At 44.5% G+C, this 25,129-nt stretch overlaps 3 protein-coding genes across 7 annotated transcripts in view; 1 reads left to right on the top strand and 2 right to left on the bottom strand.

The window, feature by feature from the left end:
• Window positions 1–3,824, bottom strand: part of MTRR (5-methyltetrahydrofolate-homocysteine methyltransferase reductase) — a 28,820-nt gene extending 24,996 nt beyond the window's left edge. For 2 of the 5 annotated variants that reach the window (XM_079983566.1, XM_079983570.1), the window contains exons 1-3: window positions 3,424–3,440; window positions 2,197–2,354; window positions 814–967 (exon numbers count right to left, since the gene is read on the bottom strand). In XM_079983566.1, coding sequence (XP_079839692.1) covers window positions 814–967; window positions 2,197–2,340 — 298 coding nt within the window. In that variant the 5' untranslated portion in view covers window positions 2,341–2,354; window positions 3,424–3,440. Of the gene's footprint in view, window positions 1–813; window positions 968–2,196; window positions 2,355–2,982; window positions 3,195–3,423; window positions 3,441–3,531; window positions 3,556–3,756 lie in introns of those variants that run through there. The other 3 variants (XM_079983568.1, XM_079983569.1, XM_079983567.1) reach the window with 3 other exon arrangements.
• A 41-nt stretch (window positions 3,825–3,865) lies between these two features.
• Window positions 3,866–13,656, top strand: FASTKD3 (FAST kinase domains 3). The gene is made up of 7 exons (XM_079983607.1): window positions 3,866–3,962; window positions 5,919–7,382; window positions 7,793–7,878; window positions 8,244–8,418; window positions 9,632–9,701; window positions 10,144–10,258; window positions 11,493–13,656. The coding sequence occupies exons 2-7, from the start codon at window positions 5,945–5,947 to the stop codon at window positions 11,589–11,591; spliced, it is 1,983 nt and encodes a 660-aa protein (XP_079839733.1). The 5' UTR covers window positions 3,866–3,962; window positions 5,919–5,944; the 3' UTR covers window positions 11,592–13,656.
• Window positions 13,657–13,829: 173 nt separating this feature from the next.
• On the bottom strand, window positions 13,830–16,960 carry CFAP90 (cilia and flagella associated protein 90). Its single transcript, XM_079983694.1, has 3 exons — window positions 16,681–16,960; window positions 15,287–15,403; window positions 13,830–14,460 (listed from the first exon to the last, which is right to left on the bottom strand). The coding sequence occupies exons 1-3, from the start codon at window positions 16,864–16,866 to the stop codon at window positions 14,281–14,283; spliced, it is 483 nt and encodes a 160-aa protein (XP_079839820.1). The 5' UTR covers window positions 16,867–16,960; the 3' UTR covers window positions 13,830–14,280.
• Between the last annotated feature and the right edge of the window lie 8,169 nt (window positions 16,961–25,129).

Raw genomic sequence — 25,129 nt, 5'->3', positions numbered from 1 at the left:
CAACCGCTATTACAAAAAAAATAATTTTAAAAATTGCTCATTGATAAAGGTAAGTAGCCAGGCACCAGAATTATCAGTGAAAAAGTCAATAAATTATGGGCAATATTCACAATCGCCAAAGTGCAATAGGCAAAGCCTCTTCCACAATTAAGTTTTGGATGCCTGTATTTAAGTCATCATCCTATTCTTCAGACTTCCAAATTTTAAAAGACAAAATTAATTAATTAGCAGAATAGCTGGCTATATATGGCTGATAGTACCTTAAAAGCAGAAAAGCATGTTCAAATTCAATAAGTAAACTTAAGACACCAAGTCATGTTGGTTTTTTTACTGGTTTCCTATTCAACAGCACACATGAAGTAAAAAAAATGTATAGTGCTATTTTTTATTTCACTATCATAAATGAAATAATCCCCTTTGGTTATACAATTGAAATTCATACCAATTTGCCATCGACTTTGGAATCACATTTGTTGGATCAGAGTTCTTTCATGGATCATAATTTTAAAATACGGAAAGATATAGCAAAAACAGTCTAAAAATACAAAGGATGTTAAATTGTAAAATTTAAGAATATATAGCTCATATTTCGCAATGAAGAAAGTACAGCTAAATCCTTATTTCAGAGAGGCTAGAATTGTGCCCTGATTCTGTGTGGTGCCTCATCAATACTCGTAATGAGGGCTGCACAGCTATACTAACTGTGATCAGAGTTAAGCAATTTGATCAAAAATATATTGGATCCAGCCTGCAGTTTTTTGCAACAAGGTTTCTCCCCTGCTTTATACGAATAGCAGCTTACAAGCAAATTACCTAGCAATCCGTATCGTAAATGGGAAAAGTGGTCCGACGGCAGAGATTTATCGTTAATTTCCTTAACAAACTTGACTGCTGTGTCTGGTGGCTCTCCTGTACCCGTAGTAGAAGTAACAATAACCACGGGGTCTTTTTCACTATTCAAGTTATACTGTAAATTGAAAGAAACAAAGTTGGAGCATAATGCAGAAACGTTCAAAACTGGGTGGTATTTGGACGCACACAATCAGAGCTGAACATCCAGTAATGTGGGGTTAAGCCATTGTGATGTTTCAATTCATCAGGTTTTTCAATTAGCTTTTTAAAATCTATTTTGATAGCTCTGAGCCTCCTACGGGGAGGAATTTAATATCACACTAAGGTGATGATTCCATCTGCGCAAGCATTTTGGTTTCCAGATAGAAGAATCCCCCCCCTCCTCCCCACATGGGCTGTCCCAGGAGTTTTCTTGACACAGACCCCTGAGCCAATTTCAGGAGGGGGTGCATGGGGGCAGCAGAGGGGAGGAAGGCCCTGTTGCAGAAGCAGAAGTCCTTGCACAGGGCTTCTGCGGATGGGAGTCATTCGTTGAATCCCACACAAATAGTGGAGTTTTACAACCAGTGAAAGAAACAGAATAATGGTTCTAATTCCAAGTCTTGCCTCAGCTTGTACAGTAGGTAGGACTTTACATGTTGCAAGGATCCAAAGCTAGATGCAATAGTTGAGCTTGGAATAAAAAATCACATACTCTCACAAATTATATATACTCAGTCCACAATTTAACCTCTTGCATCCTAATTCTCCACGAACAAATCTATGCAATATATAAGCATAGTGTAGTAGATTTCCTGCAGTATTGAACTTAGGTAAGATAGTCCTGTATTCAAATCCTAGCTCAGCCATGAACGTCACTAGGTAACTTTGACCAATCACTCTCTCAACCTAACCTACCTCATAGGGTTGTCCTAAGGATAAAACAGGATAACTTCCATGAGGGGGCATAAGAAGAAATGCAAATGTAATCAAGATGAAACCCAAGTATGCATAAGTGCATTTGCTCACATTTCTGCCTTCTTATACCCTCGGGATCCCTTGAAACTCTACATTTCTATGATTCCATGACCCTCCCTTTCCCCCTCTCCAATTTCTTTTCCCTTGGACAAAATCTGCAGTGTGAGCAACCTGGTACAAGGTGCAATCTTTAACATGTTACTACCATCTACGTTGATTACCCTTTTTACCCAAAGACTTCAACAAAAAGAGAACAAAATCAAGATGCACCTTTTGAGGGGAAAGATTTCTAAGGAAAGCTCTGAATGATCCAAAGAAATGTTGTGGAAAGTCATTTGCAAATATGCCACTCCTGTATATTTGAACGGGGTGTTCAAAGAATCTTACCTTGTCTGACTCACTGATGCAGTGAAGATCTGCTTCAAGCCCACTGTCCTTGGCCTGATGGTATATTTCCTCAGCTATAGCTTTTGCCTGACCCTTCTGGCTCGCATAAAGGAGCAAAAACCTACGGTTTGTTTTACAGCACATCTTTCAAAGATCAACTACAGTACATGGGAAAAGAAAAGAGAGAGAAAAGCAAAGGGGTTACTTCATATGCAACAATGAGACTGTAATCCTTTCCAGAAACGGCAGTTCCTGCTTCTCTTCTCCCCCCAGCCTTCCAAATATATTACCCTTCAGAAAGCAAGTTCAGGGCCAAAATTCTATACACATTACTGAACAAAGTGGGACTTGCCTCCAAGAATATATGTGCAGGATCAGGTTAGACATACTTTACCCACCCCAAGTGAGGTGGCCCAACCAAAATAGGCAGTACAGGCTACTGCTTGGGGCAGCAGAAATCCAGGAGCTCAAGGCTAATTGGAAAACCCCTCTAGGAAAAACCTCTCTATCCTTATTTCTGTATACCTGAAGGAGCATCTCCACCCCATTGTTCAGCCCAGACACTGAGGTCCAGCTCCGAGGGCCTTTGGCAGTTCCCTCACTATGAGAAGCCAAGTTACAGGGACCCAGGCAGAGGGCCTTCTCGGTGGTGGCACCTGCCCTGTGGAACGCCCTCCCACCAGATGTCAAGGAAAGAAACAACTATATGACTTTCAGAAGACATCTGAAGGCAGCCCTGTTCAGGGAAGTTTAAAATGTTTGATCTTTTATTGTGTTTTTAGTCACCTGTTGGAAGATGGCCAGAGTGGCTGGGAAGGCCCAGCCAAATGAGCGGGGTAGAAGTAATAAATTATTATTATATTATTATTATTATCATCATGATCATCATCCTGATTCTTGCTTAGGAAAACATAATCACAGCAGTGGGGGCAGCAACTGAGTAGGTCCTATTTTCCTGACTGCAGTCAGACCCCCCTCACTCTGTGCAAGTGGACGGAGCAAAATGCTTCCCTACGTTCCATTTTCTTGCCCGCGACAGAAAAGAGAAGCTGCATTAGGAAAGCCTGAAGGAGACACGCGGAAAGGACCATGTGGAGGAGGAGGAGGCGACGGCCAGGCAGCCCCGCCGCCCCCGGACCAGGCTTGGCTCCCGCCCCGGCGAAATGGCCTCCGGGCCCCCCCGGCCCGGCCCGTCCCGTCCCCCCGCGCGCCTGCCCAGGCCCAGACCTGCTCGCCCGCCCGCCGGGGAAGAAGAAGCAGCGGAAGAGGAGAGCTGCCAGTCGGAGCAAAAGGGGGGCGGGACAAGGCGCCCGATTGGGCGCTCGGCACTCGAACCATAGACTGGAGAAGTAGAGAAGGGACGGGAAGGCGGTGCTTCGGGGCTCCTCTCTCTCTCTTTTTCCTCGCCGCGACTCCCCCCGGCGCAGGGCTGCCCAGTGCGCACGCGCCGAGGCCGGACTGTCTCGCGGGGCGAGCTCCCGTGGTTGCTGGAGGGCGAGGCCTGACCCGCCCAAGGGAGCCAAGCATTCCGGCAGAAACAAGGACACTCTTCTGAAGTACCGGTCTTGAGTCTGCGCGCCGGGCCCTCGCGGGGGGTGATGGGAGTTGTGGTCCGGCTCCATCAGGCGGCTCGAAGGCCCTTTCACTTCCGGGGTCGTGCATTTGAACCCCCGCTTCCTGTTGCCGAAAAACTAGGCCGAACCCCAACCGGAAGGCGGGTAGTGGAGGGGAAGCGCCGCTCTTTCCACATTTCCGCGGAGAAGCGGGTAAGGCTCCCTGGCAGCCCCGGAGAAGAGGGCGAGCGAAGCCTCGCCTCCGGCCTTGGCGCGCGGGATGTCAGGGCTCAGGAGGCCGCGCGCCTGAGCATGTGCGGAGCGCTGCCTCCGCCCCAGACGCAGGGCAGAGCCGGGAGGCCTCCCCAGGCCCGGCCCCGCGAGGCGGGGAGGAAGCGCCTCCCGCCAAGGACTCCCTTCCCTCAGGCCCGCCCTTCTCGCAGGAGAGGGCCTTCTCGGGGGTGGCTCCTCCCTGCACAGGGAAGCCAAATTGGCTCCCTCTTTGCTGCCTTGCTGTTTTTGTGATAATTATCTGTATGTTTTAAGCACACACATATGTTTGTCCTTTAATGAACCCCCATGCTTTTAGCTAAAAGTGACCTCTCTATCTGAAGTTTAGATAGATTTCGCCTGAGTCATAATGTAATGCAACATTTTCTGGTAGAACCAGCTGGTGTTGTGTTGTGCGGGAGGGGTGGCCTCTTGAGAACGTAACTGAAGTCCTTTCTCGCCACAGCTCAGCACAAGAGATATAGCTTGCAATGTTTGTACCAGAATGTGGTACAGTTTGATTTGATGTTTGTTTGGATGTCTTATGGTTTCTTTTTACTGAGGCTCTTAAGTCTAACAAATGCTTGTGGGGTGGGCAAGGAAATTTGCCCTCCTAACCAGCTCTCCCAGTTCTATGCTGTCTTTCAGTAGCAGGCAAACCAATGTGCATCTGTGTGATTAAGGAAGATATGGCAAGCAGTGGTGCCTGACCCCCACAGGCCAGCAGTCCTCCAAGGACTGAGAGTGCACAAGGATTTAACATTCTAATTCTTTAGGACCAATTGCATGCACTGATTTCCTTGGCTGCCCATACTGGTACCATTTGCTTAGATCACTGTCAGAAGCATTTCAAACAAGCACAGGTTTCTAGAGATTGAATTCCAAAATCTCAGCCTTACAGCCCATAAATCTTTCTCTTGATTGGGGTTAGGGATCTTACTTTTCTTTGGCCTGATCACTCCATATTTACATCACCTATACTATCCCCACCAACATAGAGCTTTCCCCGTTGCAAGATGTAACTTCATTCCATCTTGCTTCTGCAAGGAAGCTTCTTGAAAATCCCATATTTAGAAAGGCATTGTCCTTGTGGTATAAAACAGGTTGAAACCATTGAACATGTTTTATTTTACTGTCCATTTTTATGCTGAAATTGGCAAGAAATACTTAAATCTCATGCTGAAAGAAAGGTTTAATTGCCCTGATTTATCCAAGGTTTCCTTTCTACTGACATTATGGTGAATGTAGCAAAATTTCTGAGAGATGCCATGAAATGATGTTGCTGTAAGACTCGAGAGGCACTTTTTAACCTTATGACGTTTATCTGTTTTATCTTAAAGTATCTGCTTTCATGAACAGATGCCAATTTTACACTTTGACTTATACTTGTAACCTGTGTATGCCAGTAAAGGATTAATACTTAGGCCAAGGGCCAGTGGATCATCAGTCTGCCTGTAATTTCAGCTCAGTGCATTTATTTATTCACTTCTTGTTCACTGTAAAGAAGTTAGTATTCCATGCTTAATAATGTAAATTCCATGCGGCGGAAATCCAGATTCCATACTAAGAAAAGCCAACCCTTACTCCAGGCTCCTGGAATTTCAACAGCTACTGCCCATCACACTTTGAAGCATAGCTTCTTTGCATCTATAATGGCTAGAAATGTGATTCTCCATGAATATGGAAATTTGAGGTTATTAAGACACTTGATTCTGTGGACAGTACTATGTTATGTAATTAGTCTCCCCTTCTGTAGAACTATGGGATGGACACAGTCCTCATTGTGCCATCTCTTGACCTTTCTTTTCATGCTGTTTTTTAAAAAATAAATAATAATAATAAAAGCTCTCGAAGGCTAACCAGGATATCTCTGACTTTTAGTTGTTGTTTTTCTTTCAGGGAGAAATGTTCAAAGCAGACCTGAAATGGCTTCCATGAATTTTAGATGTATCCAGGCATCTATTTGTAGAATGCAAGCATGTAGGCAGCTACTAACTCGAGGCACAGCCTTGAACCATTTTGGCCAGCAAATTAGGCAGTTCAGGTTATGTCCCCATGGTTCTTCAACATTGCGAACAGTGTGTTCAGTCTGTGGTTTTCAGTGCACGGCTTGTAGAAACTACCATATGGAACTGGGAAATCACCCCGGCTATGTTACGGGAATGGTGCAACTCCATGGAGAAGCTGGTAACAGTGTAAAATCTGGCAGCACGTGGACAGATGAACAGGTGTTTTTGAAGTTGAACTGTTTCTGTTCATACAAAGACATTTTCAGATTTGTAAGCACATTGGAAAGTTTATCTGACACCATGGTGGCAGCTGTCCTTCAGCGGTTGTGTGATGTTCAACTGGAGGACAGTATGCTGAATAATCCAGAAGAGGTGATGGAGGATGAAGTCTTCAGGTCACTTTGCTTCCAGCTGGAACAAGAATCACCAAGCCTATCTGAATCTGGTCTTGTAAATTCACTAAATGCTTTGATAAAATTACGTGTAGATCCCTGGAGTACCTTGATGGTTCGTTTGGTGTCAGAGAGCCAAGAACGTCTTGATAAAGGCCAGATGACTATTAGAAATCTGTGTGTTCTTGGAGAATCCTTGTTCAATCTAGAGGGTCCAAGTTGTGCTATTCTGGAACAAATTATGGACCAAGTTCAAAGTACAAACCTGGAGGACTGGAAGGCTGATGAAATGGCTATGGTCTACAAAATGCTGCAGCTGGGTGTCGGGGAGAGAGGAAAGTACCAAGCCCTATTAAACAAAATGAGCAATTTAACTGTAACTCGGGTTCCTCAGTTCAGCCCCGAAATGACAAGTACAGTGTTAAATGCTCTGGTGGTTCTTGATCAAACCCAAGCCGTTCCTCTAGTGATAAAGCTTTGCAAGCATTCAGTACGGCACATCCCATATTTCACTGACAATGAGCTAGAAAAGGTGCTGGAGGCTTTCATTCATTTTGGACACAACGACCAGTTCTTCACTGAAGCTCTAGAAAGACATGTTGCCAAATACGCCTTCACCATGCATCCCTGTGCCGTTTCCAAAGTCATGCAGTTCTGCAGCAGGAAGCGCATCCTTTCTAAAAGCATCTTCAATGCAGTGGCAGAAAGTTTCATCTACAATGCTGACAACTTCACCACTGCTCAGATCGCTGAGCAGATTATTCCATTTGGGAAACTCAACTATTTGCCTCCGTGTGCTCCTTCCCTTTTCCAAAAGCTTGAAAGGATACTCAGCACTCGATCGGCCCAGTTTCAGCCTCATGTATTCTTGAGGCTTCTTCATGCATGCACCCTAGTTGAACGCTATCCCCTGAATTTCCTGGCAAAAGTCTTTAGTCCCTATTTTCTGCAGCAGTTGCAAGGTAAGTATATAGCTTGTCTAGGGATGTGGATGTTCAGAAATGTCACCTCATATAAATGACATGCCCCTGGTAACATTGTTAACTCACATGGGCTAGTAATGGAAGTTGTGAGTTCACATTGGAGAACAGGAGTGGGTCTTGGAGAGACCTTGGGAAATTACATCTGCAGTAGGATTGAAGTGGGGCAGGAGCTCAGGGGTAGCCTCCCAGTATTTTGTTAGTTGTACAGCAGAGTTGGTAGCAAATCTTACTTTACACTCCCCTTGGTGACTCTAGTAGCTTTCCTGTGAAATGAAAGCTTAGGAAATAGCTTTAAGCAGCTGTTTCTTAGCCCCCCTTTTTTTTTTTAAAAAAAAGGGAAATAAATTGTGTAACCATCTTTCTTGATGCCTCTGATTCTTTTATCCCAGCTGAAGGACCTGGTTTGAAGAAGTCTGTTCTTTCTCAGTTGACCCAGCTATTTTTAACAGTTACACTGGAGTGTCCTTCCTACGAGGTATGAGAATATGCTATTCATTTTTGTGCATGTTTTGATCCTGCACATGTTTATTCAGAATAGGCAACAGTGTTGCATAATAAAATAAGCAGCCTTAAGTAATGATGCTAATTAGTAACTGTCAATAGCAGCAGTCATACTGAATTTTGCTGGTAGCTTAGTGTTCCGTGCGTGGCCCGTTGGGCTTTCAGTTCAGCGGAGTAGCTATATAAGGACCTTCCAAAAAAAGACTGCAAATAACTTGTTCTGTGCCACCAAGTGTTCCCTTACAACCCATTCCTGTCCTTGTACCAAACTGCTTGCATATTTATTAGTATTTCTACCTGCAGGAAGAAACTGCTTATTTTTCTCTCCTTTCTTAATAGGGTCCCCAACTCCTTCCCAAGTACATTGTCAAGTCCTTTCTCACGCCAGATCGTTCAATGGAGTCCTTGGTAGACAGTCACCTCTACAGCAGAGTAAAGGCTGGCCTCACTGACCTCTTGGGGGCCCGGATATATTTTGCCTCTCACGTGTTGACACCATACTGCTATACTCTGGGTAGGGAAGCTGTTGCTAATGCGTGTCTTGCTGAATGCAAATGTTAATGGTCATAGTCCCATAATTATGAAAATTTCTGTTTCAGTGTGTAAAGTAATGCTGCATTAATCTTCAACAGACCTGTACTTTGCATGAATGAATGCAGTAACAAACAAACAAACAAACCCTTCACAAAGTTATAGCTGATCCCTGACACGATTGCTTCTCCTAAATAGTAGAGTTACTTGCCAAATGCCTCCTTGCTCAGCATAATATTGCGGGAAATTCCCATGGTTGTGTGTGTCAGTATCCGGTTGACTGCCAGATACTATACTATTCTGCAGAAGGAAAAGGGGTCCTTACCATCATAGAAATCCTCTTTTGACCCATCCACCCCCTACCCCCCATTTTCCATTCACATGCAGACTAAATGAGTTGGAAATTGGATGTACAGTGGTGCCCCGCAAGACGAATGCCTCGCAAGACGAAAAACCCGCTAGACGAAAGGGTTTTCCGTTTTGGAGGCGCTTCGCAAAATGAATTTCCCTATGGGCTTGCTTCGCAAGACAAAATGTCTTGCGAGTTTTTCCAACTTTTTTCCCCTCCCCCCCTTTCTAAGCCGCTAAAAGCCGCTAAGCCGCTAATAGCGCTAATCCGCTAAGCCGTCAATGGGCTTGCTTTGCAAGACGAAAAAACCGCTAGACGAAGAGAATCACGGAACGGATTCTTTTCATCTTGCGAGGCACCACTGTAGAGGATACTTTTATCCTCTTGCTACCTTTAATACTTAATGTTTTTCTATTATGAGAGATGGATTTCTTTTAACAGATCTCATACTTTGCATTCATATCAAGTGTAGATAAGAAGCAGAAAGGCCCACATATGCTTTCCACATTCCAGATGGTAAAGAAGAATAATGCTCAAGTATTTTGGGTGGTTTTGCCCAAACAAAAAGAGGCACATCATTTATAGTATATGCTATAGAAGAGGCATGTCCAACTTTCAAGAGACTGAGATCTACTCCCACTATTAAAAAAACTGGCAGTGATCTACCAAAATTGTAGAGATTTTTTTAGGAAGTCAAAATTGTTGGGCCTTTTTTCCTTTCCTTTTTCTTTTTTTGAGTTGGGGGGGGGCAGGGCAGCGATCTACCACAGAGCCCTTGCAATCTACCTGTTGACCATCCCTGCTATAGAAACATAGTAACTTTTTTCATGCTCCTTCCTCGCACCAGATATTGAGATTAAACTCAATGATGAAGGATTTGTACTACCAGCTAATAGACATGAAGAGGCGTACCAAAGGTAAGCAAGATGCTAAATATAAACAAAGTAGTGCAAGTGGTGTACAATTTTCTGTTCTTTCAGTTTGTGTCTTTGCTTGTTGCTTCCCTGGGGCTGCATCCCACAGGACTCCAGAAACATTTCAGTTAAACAATTGCCCTGAGAGACAGACCACTTTCAAAGAACTTGTTCTGTGGCACCAGCCCATGGCAAGGTGTGCTCCTCCTGTGGGATCTTCCCCTGGGGTCGAGGTACTTCACAAGATTCTGTGGTTCAAATGCTAAGAGCAATAGGACATCCCACCGCAGGGAAATGGCAGCTACATTGCACAATGGAGGTTTTGTCAGGTCTTTGTATTACCCAAGACGTGTAATAACCTAAAAAACAACAACTATGCAGGATGTCATAAAAGTTTGATTCAAATGCGATAAATATTTAATCTTATTTTGTGTTTGATTGGCAGAATAGCTCTCTGCATTGATGATCAAAGAAGATTTTGCACCAACAGTCACAATCTTCTTGGAAAAGAGGCCATTAAGCAAAGGCACCTACGGCTAGCTGGTTACGAAGTTGTGCAGGTAAATATTTGTAGTAGTTGGGGTGAATCAAATGGTGGCTGTTCAAAGCAGATAGGAAAATTGCAGGCAAGATAGTGTGAACAGCAGGTAGCACTGGAAATCCATATTGCTGCCTCAGACTCTCTCTTGAAGCTTGGGCTCTTAAGAGCTGATACCTACCCCCATTGAATGCTAATCTGGACCTGGAAAATGTCAACAATTGCAGGCCAGTGGTTAATATCCTATTCCTGGGCAAGTTGGTGAAGAGAGTGGCAGCTGGCAAATGCTAGGATACTTCTGGATGAAGCTGGGGTTTTTGTTTTGTTTTGGGGTTTTTTTTAACCATTTTGATTTGGCTTCAGAACTGGCTTTGGCACAGAGAAGCTGCCTTGGCCATAACGAAATGACCTTTCCCAAGAAAGAGAAGGGCAGGGGAGCGTGGCTCTGCTGGATTCCTCAGACCTCTCAGCGGCTTTCAGTACTGTTCACCATGGCATCCTTCTTAACAGTCTGACTGAGCTGAATGTTGAAGGCACTGCTTAGGACTGGTCCTGCTTCTATTTGGAGGAGCAGTTCCAGAGGGTGGGGCTGTTGGAACACCGCTTGACCCTATGGCAGCTTTGCTTGGGGTCCCCACAAGGTTCCACACTCTGCTCCAGGCTGTGGTACATCTACATGAAGCAGATGGAAGCAGAGATTTGGGGTCAAGTGTCACCAATATACAGGTGACACCCAACTTTATCTCTTTGTCGCTGACTTCAGGCAAGGCTATGGGCATCCTGAAACAATTCATGGTCACAGTAATGGACTAGATTGGGGTTAATAAATGGAAACTCATTCCAGATGAGGCAGAGGTACTGTTATTGGGTGGTTCACTCCCCACTGGTGAATGGGATTGCTAGGAGAATTCTACCCTGGGTGTATATAATTCTTCCCAAAGATGGAATAGATCTATAAAAGTAGTTTCCAAACTTCTCCTGCCCCCCCATGAACCACTTGAAGATCACTCAGCAGACCACTCAATTGTTTTTCTGCCTGTTGTATCAGTTGTGATGTGCTATAGTGGCTGTGGATTGACTTTTAATTAAAATTTTATTGCTCTTTTTATTTCTTATATCAAAAACTATAGGATACAATACATAAGAAAAAATAAGCAACAGACCAATTCCTCTAATTTCACAGAAGAAAAATTATCTGAGTTTGCTTCCTGAAAAATGCTTTCAGTAATACATTCTTCCTTCCTTTTAACTTTCAGATTCCATTTTTTGAATTTGAGTCACTGAAGACCAGAAGTGATATAGTGGAATACCTGCACAAGAAAATTTTTTCTAACTCTTATAGGCTCAGCTGGTGATTGAAATAGAATCCAAATGATGCTGACAGATCTATGAAGATTGGTTTATTATTATTATTATTATTATTTTAAATTTGGGACTTGGTAAGCTACTGTGATTTTTAAAAAACTGAATCTTGTTTTCTGGGCCAGTCATTGAGTTATCGAATTGTAGAGCTGGAAGAGACCCCAAGGGTCATCTAGGCCTTCCCCCTGCAATACCGGAATCTCAGCTAAAGCATCCATGACAGATCCAACCTCTGCTTAAAAACCTTCAAGAAAGGAGAGTCCATCACCTCCTGAGACCGTTCCACTGTGGAACAGCTCAGTCCTCTAACAATACATAAAGAGAATGTGCCAAAAGGCTGGTAAAATTCAACTAAATTTATTTTTTAGTGTGACTGTATTCATCCCAAATAAAACTGGGAAAAATATTTTGCTACACTCCCCCCCCCCCCCGGCCCAAAACAAATTGCCACAGGAAATGCCAAGAGATTTGTTATTTTCAGGCTATTGACTCTTCACGGATGCCTGAATTTGTGAGCTGAACTAGCAGTGACATTAAAGTGATGTTTAATGTTAATAGCTAGAAGGAGAGGCTGTTTTACTAAGGGATTACAGGAAGGTGTGTTAAGTTATTTCTTCCCCACTGCAATCCTGATGAAGACTAACACTGAAGCTGCTATATTGGTGCTAATGGAAACTCCCCTTCTAGGGCTAATTCCACCATTTGGACTATACAGGGGGGGAAAGGATTAAACTCATTCACTGAAAAAACACCCACATTTGCAGTGAAAGTGCTCCAACCTTGTTAGTTTCACCCCTAAGAAGTCCTTCCCCTTCTTGTTGCAACATCTTAGAACCATTTTAAAGCAGTTAAATGAAAACCCATCCCAGACACAACTTCCAGACACATTTGCTTGGACCCCAAAGTGTCAGGTCGCTTAGACATTGCCCTTCGGCTTCTGGCCCCTTAAAGTTACAATAATACCTGTGATGGCACTAAAAGAAACATCACTGCCAGTCCAAGTGGCTCGTAAGTTTCTTCCAAATTGCTTCTCACCTCCAGCCATGGTTGTGTCTGCCTGCTTTTTACAGCTACAGGCCAAGAGCTGTAACAATAACAATACTGTATGGAAATAGAGATTTAAATAGATATTTGGGGCTGTAAATCTTGATTTGAATAATTCCCTTCTTCAAGCACTAGGGCAGGGATCGCCTGGCACATTTTGAATTCTGAGAAAGTGCCATGGACACCCTTCAAAAAATGGCTGCCATGGAGGAGTGGCGTAATAGAAAATTGGGGAGACTTTAGTAATTGCCATCATTTGCACACCTGGATAACCTCTGGCTTACAATGGGAAGTCTGCTATGTCCTGCTGATCCTGAGTGTGGAGATTGTACAATATTGATTCTCTCTCAGACAAACACACAGAGGATGTTGCTGCTAATTGCAACAGGGAGCATTCCCCAGTACCAAGAAAGTTACATGGTGCCCACACTACATTCCCACTCAGGTGCACGTAGAACCATCAGGTGATAGAACTGTAGAGTCATCTAGTCCTACCCCCTGCAGTGTAGGAATCTCAACAAAGCAGACACAGACCGACCGCAGGAACGCAGCCATTGGTCTGCCACCCACACAGACATCTCTCTCTCGCAGACCGCAAATGCCTGTGTTCCTTCTCTCAAAGAGCACTTATGCTCCCCCTCCCCTTCTCACTACTCAGGCAGCTCTTCCTCTGGGCACCCACGGGATTTTTCCCCAGACCAGAGTGGGGAAGTAAGTGAGAGGGGTTGGAGCAGGCTAGTTTTTCACAAAAAATTGGCGGAATGCTGCTTATATATTTTGCTTCATATCTCAGATTCTAAAATACTATAAGCTTTTCTTTAAAATGAATCTGGGGATTATGGTTCATCCCAGATGCAGCAAAGAAGGCCTTTGCAGGCGCCATAACACCTGAATGTGAGGTTGGTGACCCTTGAACTTGGACACAGCTCCAGCCCAAGTTTGGTGGGCTGCCTTTGGCTCTGTGAATCATGATGTCCATACTGTACTGTCAAATAAATGCATATCTTTTCCTAAGCTTTTTTATTTTGCAGATTTATCATTATCTGAGCATTCTGAATGCATGGATGAAGAATTTTGCTTTATAACTATACTAAGCTGTTAACACTATAAGACATGGTAACGATGAGATATGCAACAAGGTTTTGTTTCCAAGAATGAGGGGAGAAAAGACACATTAAGCAAAAGCATGTTGTCAGCACCTTCATTTGTGATCTAACATCCATTGATTTGTGAATCAAAGCTCTAACCTGCATATTATTAGCATGTCATAAGAAATGGTTGAGTCTAGTACTCACAGACAAGCACATGGCTGCTTTAGCAAGCAGGATGCACTGAAAAAAGCGGAAACCCCCTTGTCATGGGAGCAACTGCGCCCTCTTCCCCGAATATTGTATTACGAGCTAATGCTCCTTGTAGAATGCTGTTTTGAGCTGCTCGTTGCATAAATGTTGCCATGTTACAGGCACATTCAAGTAAAACATGCCTCACTTAATTTAGCAACCCTGCAAAGAATTCATCAGATGATATGATGCAATATTGGATTTCCCCCAAAATCCCAGGAGCACAGTACAGGAAATAATACAGAAACAAAACCCAGGCACATTAATTCTTCCCTGCTATCAATCACAACAAGTAGCCTTAGGTTGCTTCAATGTTTCTGGATGATTTTTCTATCAAGCAAGCTATTCCGTTTTTCCTGTAGAATTCCGCCTGAACGTGTTTAATGCGCACATGGTCTCGGACCAGCTGCTCCACGGGCTTGTCTATGCGTCGCCCATATTCAGAGGAGGACAAGACTGCCATAGGCCTTGCTTTTTCCTGTTAAGAAATGTTAGGTGTTATTTCTGAGTATGTCAAGAGGGTGAAACTGGTGGTTAGTGCAGGGCTGCTGCCAAAATGTTCTTTCCTCCGCTCCCTGCCCATCTTGTGGTATCATTCTGTCAGGTGCCTTCCCACTTTTGATCCACATCCAGAGCAAAGGTGGAACAGGGTGGAGGGGGACAGGGTGGGGGTGGAGGGACAGGCCTGTGTCCTCCTAGTGGTGCAGCAATAAAATTGCTAGCACATTTGCAAAGCTAAGCAGGGTCTGGTCTGGTTTAAATTTGGATGGGGGGAAACTGCCAAGATTTCTGCATTGCAGGGGGCTGAACTAGATGACCCCGGGAGGCCCTTCCAACTCTTTGGTTCTATAAATGGTGGTGGGTGTTTCATGGGACTGTGCTTTGGGTTTGCATTTGTGTTCTTGGTGCTCCTGGTTGCCCTCCTCTAGGTGCACTTCATTGTCAGTGTCCTTTACTGTCTATAGTCTTTAGTATCATTACTGTTGCTGGTGGGAGAGAGGAGCATTCATAAAATTGACACAGCTATGGTCCATGAAGTGGGTTCAGAGTGACCACTAGCTGCTCTTGTCGCCTCCTCAAACCTACACGTATCGTTTAGCATTTGCAAAGCACTTTGCAGCAGGTGTGGCAGCCTGTGGCTCCCCAGCTATTGATGAACTGCCACTCCCACCAGCTCCAGCCAGCATGGCCAGTGGCCAAGGAGGAGGGGAGCTACAGTTCTCATGACTGGGAGAACAGAAAGATGAGCAAATAGTGATTGCCGTCAAACTGCAGCCCAGTCAAGAGATCATCAATTTGGTCACCTCATCATTAATATGAAGTCCTCTGCTTTTGGCGTGTTCTCTGTCACAGCGGTGGAGTTTTTCGTCATAGCTCATGGGTCTTTTAAAGATGCAGTCGTACAGGGAAACAATTCCTGGCTTAAAAATAAAGGGGGGAAGAAATGCCATGCCGTTAACTGACAAGATGACACAGGTTACAAAGAATCATACCAATAAAACTGACAGATATAATGAGGTTTGGTTGAGTCTGCTGTGAGCACAACGCCCACGTGCGCTTTTCATGACGGCAGCACCACATTCAGCCCTGATGCTGAAAATCGATCTGGAGCCGAGAACTGCGCATAGATTGGAGCACTGCCTTTGGCATTGCTACAACTGTCCCACACAGGTCGGGGCAACACGCTTCTTCCCAATTAATGTATCATGTAATAGGTTAAAGAGCTTTTGTGAAGATGGAGGCCACTGAAGCCTCTCGATAGTGACCTTCTGAGACACAGAACTCTCCTAAGGGACAGAAAAGCTCAGATCCCAGAGGGGGGACTAAACAGAAGGATCTAGGAAGGAGTAAGAAGAAACAAGAGTCTAAGGAAACAAGAACCAGCAGAATGACTCCAAGGACAAATACAGACTATTCCTTGTGAGGGAGACTATTCCTTGTGAGGGAGAAAAAGCAGACACATGACCCTCATTTTACCACTTAGGGCTCATGCAGACTTCCACTTCTCCCACCACTTTTCCCCAGGGAAAGCTGAACTTTACCACTTAACAAACGGCAGTCAGGTTTTCCAGGGATTGATGTTCCAGGGATTGAGCAGTAAAGGTTGGGTTTTCCCAGGGAAAGTGGAAGGACAAACAGAAAACCGCTTGGACCCATGCTTTCTTGGCGCAGGACAAGTGGAAGTCTGGACAAGTCATTTTCCAAATGGGCCAGTCCAGAGCTGGCACCAATGGAAGGTTGTGTGTGTGCAAATACTGAGAAATTACCTGTAGCACAGATATAACTGCTAATAGAGAATTTGCTAGAAGAATAAGAGTTTGGATTTGATATCCCGCTTTATCACTACCCTAAGGAGTCTCAAAGCGGCTCACAATCTCCTTTCCCTTCCTCCCCCACAAGAAACACTCTGTGAGGTGAGTGGGGCTGAGAGACTTCAGAGAAGTGTGACTGGCCCAAGGTCACCCAGCAGCTGCATGTGGAGGAGCAGAGACGTGAACCCGGTTCGCCAGATTACGAGTCCACTGCTCTCAACCACCACACCACACTGGCTCCCTTTTAGCTGCTTTTAGCTGCTTAAAGTTTTGAGTTGCCTTTCACTCTCTCCCCCTCCTTCCCACTTTGTTCCTTCAGTGAAACAGCAGTTCAAAACTGGATTCCTTCCTCCTCACGACTGCTCCTTCCCCTCTGCTCTACGCACCTTGCTCTCTTGGTGAAAATAGCTGAGTTCAGGGGGATCTTTGCGTCGGGGGGGAACATAGCTGAAGGCTGACTGTGCTGAGAGTGGCAGCTGGTGTTTCCTTATTAGTTGTTCATTGATGCCTCCCAGTTCCTCCAACTCTTCCTCTTCTGCTCCCAGTTCTTCCCCATTTTGGGCTTCTTGCATTCCCTACTGAAGCCTAAAAGCTTTGCTGGGAGGCAGGCTGGCTGCCTTCAGGGCTCCAGTGGCCGCTTTTTCTCCAGCCAGCCCCCCCCCCCCCCCGTTTGCTGCGTTCTTTGGTTACTAAGAGACGGTCTACTAAGAGACGGTCTGTGTTAACTGTGATGTCAGACAACATATAAAGGAGACTGGAAGGCTGAGAAAAGCTGCTTCTGCGTGAACAAAGGAGCTTGAAACCAATTTGTCTAGAGGAGATTGCAGCAAAAGGCCACAAGTATTCCTGGATCTGACAAGGATCACTAAAGCTGGGCTTGAGAATGAATTCACTGGACAGGGTCTTCCGTATGATGTTGTATAGCTTCCGAAATGTGAGACACCCACATCAATGATGGGGATGCATCCATCTGGAAGAGGGGCCAAAGGTGCTAAAGCAATGGGGCATGGTCAGCCAATTGGTGCGAAGGGAGGATAGAACTTTTTTTATGTACGCTACAACAGCAGCAAGAATACTTATTGCAAGGTATTGGAAGACACAAGAACTACCCACCCGAGAAGAATGGCAGATGAAAGTGATGGACTATATGGAATTGGCTGAGATGACTGGCGGAATCCGGGACCAAGGAGAAGAGTCGGTGGAAGAAGATTGGAAAAAAATTAAAGTATATCTTCAAAAATCTTGTAAAATTAAGGACTGTTAGAAAGATGTTGGAAAAAGAAAACTAGGTGGTTTTGGTAGAAATGATATAAAGGATTAAGTAAAAATGAATTGATGAAATTGACGAAAGAGAGGATGTTAAATTATAATATACTAAATTAAATTATTTAAATGAAAATAAGGTTGGAAGGATTTGCTGAAATAATGATTTGAACTAGAATACAAAATTGGGAGGTGAGAGGAGGTCAAGGAAATAAGTAAAGGAAGAAAGTTATGTAACGGTTTAATTTGTTCTTTTCCTTTTTTAAGTGAATGCATTTTTATTTTTTATTTCTTTTTCTGTTGCTGTCGTATTTTTTTTTTTTTGGTTCTGTATTTTGTATTGTTCCTTTTTCTTTTTGTAATTTTTAAATTCCGAATAAATATTATTTAAAAAAACAAATAAAGCAATGGGGAAGGCATTAAAGATTGAATAAGCGGAGAAACTGGACATTATTGATTTGTGCTTACAAAGAGGCTGCTGGGAGGCTCAGATGTTCCTCAGCAGCAGCTGCTATTGAAGAGCACCCGGAACCATAGAGCATTACAGCAGTTCCATGTGCAACCTTTTGGGCTGCCTTGTTTTCCCTTATTTCTTTGCATTGCTCATTTAAGAAGGCCCTTTTGTCTCTCCTTGCTACTTTTTGGAAATTTGCATTCAGTTTCCTGTATCTTTCACTTATCTCCCTCGCATTTTGCTTGCCTTCTCTCTCCCGCTATTTGTAAGGCCTCATTGGACAGCCACTTTGCTTTCTTGCATTTCCTTTTCATTGGGGAGGTTTCCGTTGCTGCCTCCTGTATAATGTTATGAGCCTCCATCCATAGTTCTTCAGGCACTCTGTCCACCAAATCTAAATCCTGAAACCTGTTCCTCACTTCCATTGTGTATTCATAAGGGATTTGATTTTGATTGTGTCTTACTGCCCCAGTGGTTTTTCCTACTTTCTTCAGTTTAAGTTGGAATTTTGCTATAAGAAGCTGACGATCTGAGCCACAGTCAGCTCCAGGTCTGGTTTTTGCTGACTGTATAGAGCTTCTCCATCTTTGGCTGCAGAGAATATAATCAATCTCGATGCTGCCCATCTGGTGATGTTCATGTGTAGAGTCGTCTCTTGTGTTGTTGGAAAAGCGTGTTTGTGATGACCAGCTTGTTCTCTTGACAGAACTCTACTAGCCTTTGCCCTGCTTCGTTTTGAACTCCAAGGTCAAACTTTCCAGTTCCTGTTATCTCTTGACTCCTACTTTAGCATTTCAATCTCCTATAATGAGAACATCCTTCTTTGGTGTCATTTCTGGAAGGTGTTGTAAGTCTTCATAGAACTGGTCAATTTCAGTTTCTTCAGCATCGGTAGTTGGTGCATAAACTTGGATTACAGTGATGTTAAAAGGTCTGCCTTGGATTCATATTGAGATCATAGAATCATAGAGTTGGAAGAGACCACAAGGGCCATCGAGTCCAACCCCCTGCCAAGCAGGAAACACCATCAGAGCACTCCTGACATATGGTTGTCAAGCCTCTGCTTAAAGACCTCCAAAGAAGGAGACTCCACCACACTCCTTGGCAGCAAATTCCACTGTCGAACAGCTCTTACTGTCAGGAAGTTCTTCCTAATGTTTAGGTGGAACCTTCTTTCTTGTAGTTTGGATCCATTGCTCCGTGTCTGCTTCTCTGGAGCAGCAGAAAACAACATTTCTCCCTCCTCTATGTGACATCCTTTTATATATTTGAACATGGCTATCATATCACCCCTTAACCACCTCTTCTCCAGGCTAAACATGCCCAGCTCCCTTAGCTGTTCCTCATAAGGCATCGTTTCCAGGCCTTTGACCATTTTGGTTGCCCTCCTCTGGACACGTTCCAGTTTGTCAGTGTCCTTGAACTGTGGTGCCCAGAACAGGTGAGGTCTGACCAGAGCAGAATACAGTGGTGCCTCGCAAGACGAAATTAATCCATTCCACGAGTCTCTTCGTCTAGCGGTTTTTTCGTCTTGCGAAGCAAGCCCATTGACGGCTTATCGGATTAGCGCTATTAGCGGCTTTTAGCGGCTTATCGGCTTAGCGGATAAGCAGATAAGCGGCTTAGCAGCTTAGAAAAAGGGGGGGAAAGGAAAAAAAACCCGCAGGAACTCGCAAGACATTTTCGTCTTGCGAAGCAAGCCCATAGGAAATTCGTTTTGCGAAGCACCTCCAAAACGGAAAACCCTTTCGTCTAGCGGGTTTTCCGTCTTGCGAGGCATTCGTCTTGAGGGGCACCATTGTACAGTGGCACTATTACTTCCCTTGATCCAGATGCTATACTCCTATTGATGCAGCCCAGAATTGCATTGGCTTTTTTAGCTGCCGCGTCACACTGTTGGCTCATGTCAAGTTTGTGGTCAACCAAGACTCCTAGATCCTTTTCACATGTACTGCTCTCAAGCCAGCTGTCACCCATCTTGTATTTGTGCCTCTCATTTTTTTTGCCCAAGTGCAATACTTTACATTTCTCCCTGTTAAAATTCATCTTGTTTGTTTTGGCTCAGTTCTCTAATCTGTCAAGGTCATTTTGAAGTGTGATCCTGTCCTCTGGGGTGTTAGCCACCCCTCCCAGTTTGGTGTCATCTGCAAATTTGATCAGGATGCCCTTAAGTCCATCATCCAAGTCGTTGATAAAGATGTTGAATAAGTCCGGGCCCAAGAGAGAACCCTGTGGCACCCCACTAGTCACTCTTCTCCAGGATGAAGAGGAACCATTGATGAGCACCCTTTGTGTTCGGTCAGTCAGCCAGTTACAAATCCACTGAGTGGTAGCATAGTCAAGTCCGCATTTTACCAGCTTCTTTACAAGAATATCATGGGGCACCTTGTCAAATGCCTTGCTAAAATCAAGGTAGGCTACATCCACAGCATTCCCTTCATCTACCAGGCTTGTAATTCTGTCAAAAAACGAGATCAGGTTAGTCTGACATGACTTATTTTTCAGAAATCCATGCTGACTCTTGGTGATCACAGTATTCCTTTCTAGGTGCTCACAGACTGTTTGCTTAATGATCTGCTCCAGAATCTTCCCTGGTATTGATGTCAGACTGACTGGGCGGTAATTATTTGGGTCCTCTCTTTTCCCCTTTTGAAAATAGGGACAACGTTTGCCCTCCTCCAGTCTGCCGGGACTTCGCCTGTTCTCCAGGAATTCTCAAACATGACTGCCAGTGATTCTGAGATCACACCTGCCAGTTCTTTTAATACTCTTGGATGCAGTTCATCTGGCCCTGGAGACTTGAATACATCTAAACTAGCCAAGTATTCTTGTACTATCTCCTTAGTTATTCTGGGCTGTGTTTCCTCTGCTGAATCATTTGCTCCAAATTCTTCAGGTCGGGCATTGTTTTCTTTATTGGAGAAGACTGAGGCAAAGAAGGCATTGAGGAGTTCAGCCCTTTCTGTGTCCCCTGTTTGCATTTCACCATCTTCTCCTCTGAGTGACCCCACTGTTTCTTTGTTCTTCCTTTTGCTACGAACATATCCATAAAAGCCATTTTTGTTGCTTTTAACCTCTCTAGCAAGCCTGAGTTCATTCTGTGCTTTAGCTTTTCTGACTTTGTGTCTACACGTGCTGGCTATTTGTTTGAATTCCTCTTTGGTGGTTTCCCCCCTTTTCCATTTTTTGTACACATCCTTTTTTAATCTTAACTCAGTTAAAAGTTCTTTAGATAGCCACCCTGGCTTCTTTAGGCACCTTCCATGTTTCCGTCTCATTGGTATTGCCTGAAGTTGTGCTTTTACTATCTCCCTCTTAACAAACTCCCAGCCTCCTTTCTTGTCTGGCCTGTTTCTCTGAAATAGATTGTATCCCTCCATTATTACATTCCAGTCGTGGGACTTATCCCACCAGGTTTCAGTGATGCCTATTATGTCATATTTAGTTTGCTGTACCAAGAGCTCAAGCTCATCTTGTTTATTTCCCATGCTTTGCGCATTAGTGTACAGACATTGAAGTCCATTAATCATTCCCCCGTGTCTCTTATTTAAGGATTTTTTCCTCCCACCACTAGGTCTGCGTGCTGTTTGCTCCATTTGGTCTATGACATTTGGATGATCATCTTCATCAATTGATAGACTCCTACCTTCAGGAGCACTGTCTCCCTCCCCCACATTAGTCAGTTTAAAGCCCTCCTGATGAGGTTTCTGAGATTTTTGGCAAAAACATTCCTCCCAACCGTTGTGAGGTGCAGCCCATCGCTTGCCAGAAGTCTTCAAGAAACTGCAGTCCGTGATCCAAACTGTTCCTGTTTACACCATTTGCGAAGCCAGCTGTTCACTTCCACTATTTTTCCCTCTCTCCCTGGGCCACGTCGTTCAACTGGGAGGACAGATGAGATGACAATTTGTGCATTTAATTGCTTCAATTTCCTGCCCAGAGCCTTGTAGTCTCTTTTGATCTTCTGGAAGCTATTGCTTGCAGTGTCATTGGTTCCTACATGAACCAAGAGGAAGGGGTATTTGTCAGTGGGTTTTATGATTCCTTGCAGTCGTTCAGTTACATCTTGGATCTTAGCCCCGGGGAGACAGCACACTTCCCGAGACATCTTGTCAGGCCCACAGATCACTGCTTCTGTTCCCCTCAGTAGGGAATCCCCTATCACCACTACACGCCTCCTCTTAGGTTTGGTCGGGGTTTTTCCGTGAGCTGTCCGTTCCAAGGTCGCCTGCACATTCCCTGAGGACTGACTTTGCTGCTCGTCTTCATATACCTGATCGACTGTAATGAGGGAGAGATCCTCAAATGGAGTCTGCTCTTCGTCTTCCATGCTAGCGGAGAGGACCTCAAAGCGATTGTGTATTTCTAAACAATCAGAGCGAACCCTGGGCCTCCTACTTCTTTGAGATCATTCTGTCATTTTTGAGATTACATCCCAGTACAGCTTTCACCACTCTTGTTGACAATGAGGGCCACTCCATTTCTTTTACAGGATTCTTGCCCACAGTAGTAGATATGATGGTCATCCAAACTGAATTCGCCCATTCCTGTCCATTTTAGTTCAGTAATCCCAGGATGTCAATATTTATTCTTGCCATCTCATTTTTGACCACATCCAGCTTACCAAGGTTCATGGTTCTTACATTCCAGGTTCCATCTTAAAAAGCAGAGACATCACCTTGCCGACAAAGGTCCGTATAGTTAAAGCTATGGTTTTCCCAGGAGTGAAGTATAGAAGTGAAAGCTGGAACATAAAGAAGGCTGATCACCGAAGAATTGATGCTTTAGAATTATGGTGTTGGAGGAGACTCTTGAGAGTCCCATGGACTGCAAGAGGATCAAACCTCTCCTTTCTTAAGGAAATCAGCCCTGAGTGCTCACTGGAAGGACGGATCCTGAAGCTGAGGCTCCAATACTTTGGCCACCTCATGAGAAGACTCCTTGGAAAAGACCCTGATGCTGGGAAAGATGCTGGGAGGGCACAAGGAGAAGGGGATGACAGAGGACGAGATGGTTGGACAGTGTTCTCAAAGCTACCAGCATGAGTTTGCCCAAACTGTGGGAAGCAGTGGAAGACAGGAGTGCCTGGCGTGCGCTGGTCCATGCGGTCACAAAGAGTCGGACACAACTAATGACTAAATAACAAGCAGGTGTTTCCTACTCGGCAGGGGGTTGACTCGATGGCCCTTGTGGTCTCTTCCAACTCTATGATTCTATGATTCTATGAACAAACAACAAATAAGTTGCATAACATACAACTCAGCTCTCACACCCGGTATTTTCCTGCAGCAGAATTTGCAGGTGTGGATGCTGGCACATAATATCAGCAACTTTGTTACAGAGAGTCAAACCGCAGTTGCTTCCATATTGTTCCTCTCCATGCCCTAGAATTAACACCCTGTATCCACTCCTGTTTTACAGAGTCATTAGCAAACTGCTTCAGTCTACTGTTTTCTGTGAGAGCTGACTTATAGTGATTTATAACAACATGTTTGTAACTCAATGCAGCTGCAGCACCAGCCTGTCTAGGTATCAAGTACTACAGTGGTCCCTTGGTTCTCAAACTTAATCCGTTCCAGAAGTCTGTTCCAAAACCAAAGCGTTCCAAAACCAAGGCACACTTTCCCATAGAAATTAATGCAAAATGGATTAATCCGTTCCAGACTTTTAAAAACAACCCCTAAACAGCAATTTAACATGAACATTTAAGGAGACCATTGATCCATAAAATGAAAGCAAAAACCAATGCACTGTACTAGATGGCAAACATTGTGCAGGAACCGCAGGTGACTGCAGCTGTTCCCTCACTCTCCATCTTGAGAACGTGTCGTTGGGGGTGGCTACAGCGGTCCTCCATCATAAGAAGCGTGCAGACAGGACAAATAACTCCCCCCCCCAAAAAAAACCCTAGGTCTCCCCCAAGAAACGTTTGAGACTAGCTCCCCTAAATCTAAGAGATGGATCAAACTGTGCACGCCACTAGGCGCGCGCCGCTGCCCTGCAAGCTCTGATAAGCTCCTCCCACAGCTAATCACCTGCCTCAACAGAAACCCTGCCCCCTCTGACCTTTGCACCGGGAGAGCAGCTAATCAGCCACGAGTAAGGGAACACCAGGCTACTTTAAATGAATTCAAATCTCCAGGGTCTGATGAGCTGCATCCAAGGGTACTAAAGGGAGCTTATGGATGTAATTTCAGAGCCTTTGTCTATGATCTTTGAGAATTCTTGGAGAACAGGTGAGGTCCCTACAGACTGGAGGCAGGTGTCAGGGGCTGGACTGAGGAGAAATGGTGGGAGCCCCCACTCCTTCTCCTGAACCTTCCCAAGGGCAGGAGGACACTATTGATTTCGAACAGTGGTTTGCAGAAGAGCACAGTCCAGAGGGGAAAAGCTGGGAAATACTGGATGAGGAACAGCTAGAAGAGGAAACACCAGGAGAGAGCTGGCAGATTCATTGTCCTTGGACAGCATTCCTGACTCCCCCTTCGCCTAAGACTAGACGGGCTTTGAGAGTGATAGAACAGAAAGCACAATGGCAACAAGCTCAGATTAACTGACGTAGGAGTGACGTAGATTAAGGGGGACGGAGGGGGTGAACCTTAACTGGGAGCAACACCATTTCTAGAGAGAGATGCATTCCTTTGTCTCTCACTGTGATTATTAAAGAAACTAACTGATAAGAATGCTACTTTTGTTTGATCTGCTTATTTACTGCCACTGGGGAAGGGATCTGATTCCCCAAAGCCTGAGAGTGGGCAAATGTTGTCCCCATCTTCAAAAAGGGAGGAAAGGAAGACCCAGGTAACTACCAACTGGTAAGCTTGACATCAATACCAGGAAAGGTCCTAGAACAGATAATTCAACAGTCACTCTGTGAGCATTTAGAAGAGTATTGTAAGCTGTTCTTGAAATTGTATTGTAAGCTATATGGATAGCTTACAATATGGTTCTTGAAATTCTTGTGAATCTTAACCTTGTCATACCACAAATATGCATGCCATCCAAAAGCATTGTTAAATCCTTCCAAATCTAAAACATCAGTGTTTTCAAGAAGCAGCCAATCTTTCAGCCAGCAAAAAGCTGCTGATTCATAGTACAACCTTAAGTCTGGCAGGGCA

Source organism: Podarcis cretensis (genome assembly GCF_951804945.1).
Source record: "Podarcis cretensis genome assembly, chromosome: 7".
Taxonomy (NCBI): domain Eukaryota; kingdom Metazoa; phylum Chordata; class Lepidosauria; order Squamata; family Lacertidae; genus Podarcis; species Podarcis cretensis.
Note: the sequence above shows the minus strand (reverse complement) of the source record. Positions and strands in the feature narration are given on the sequence as shown.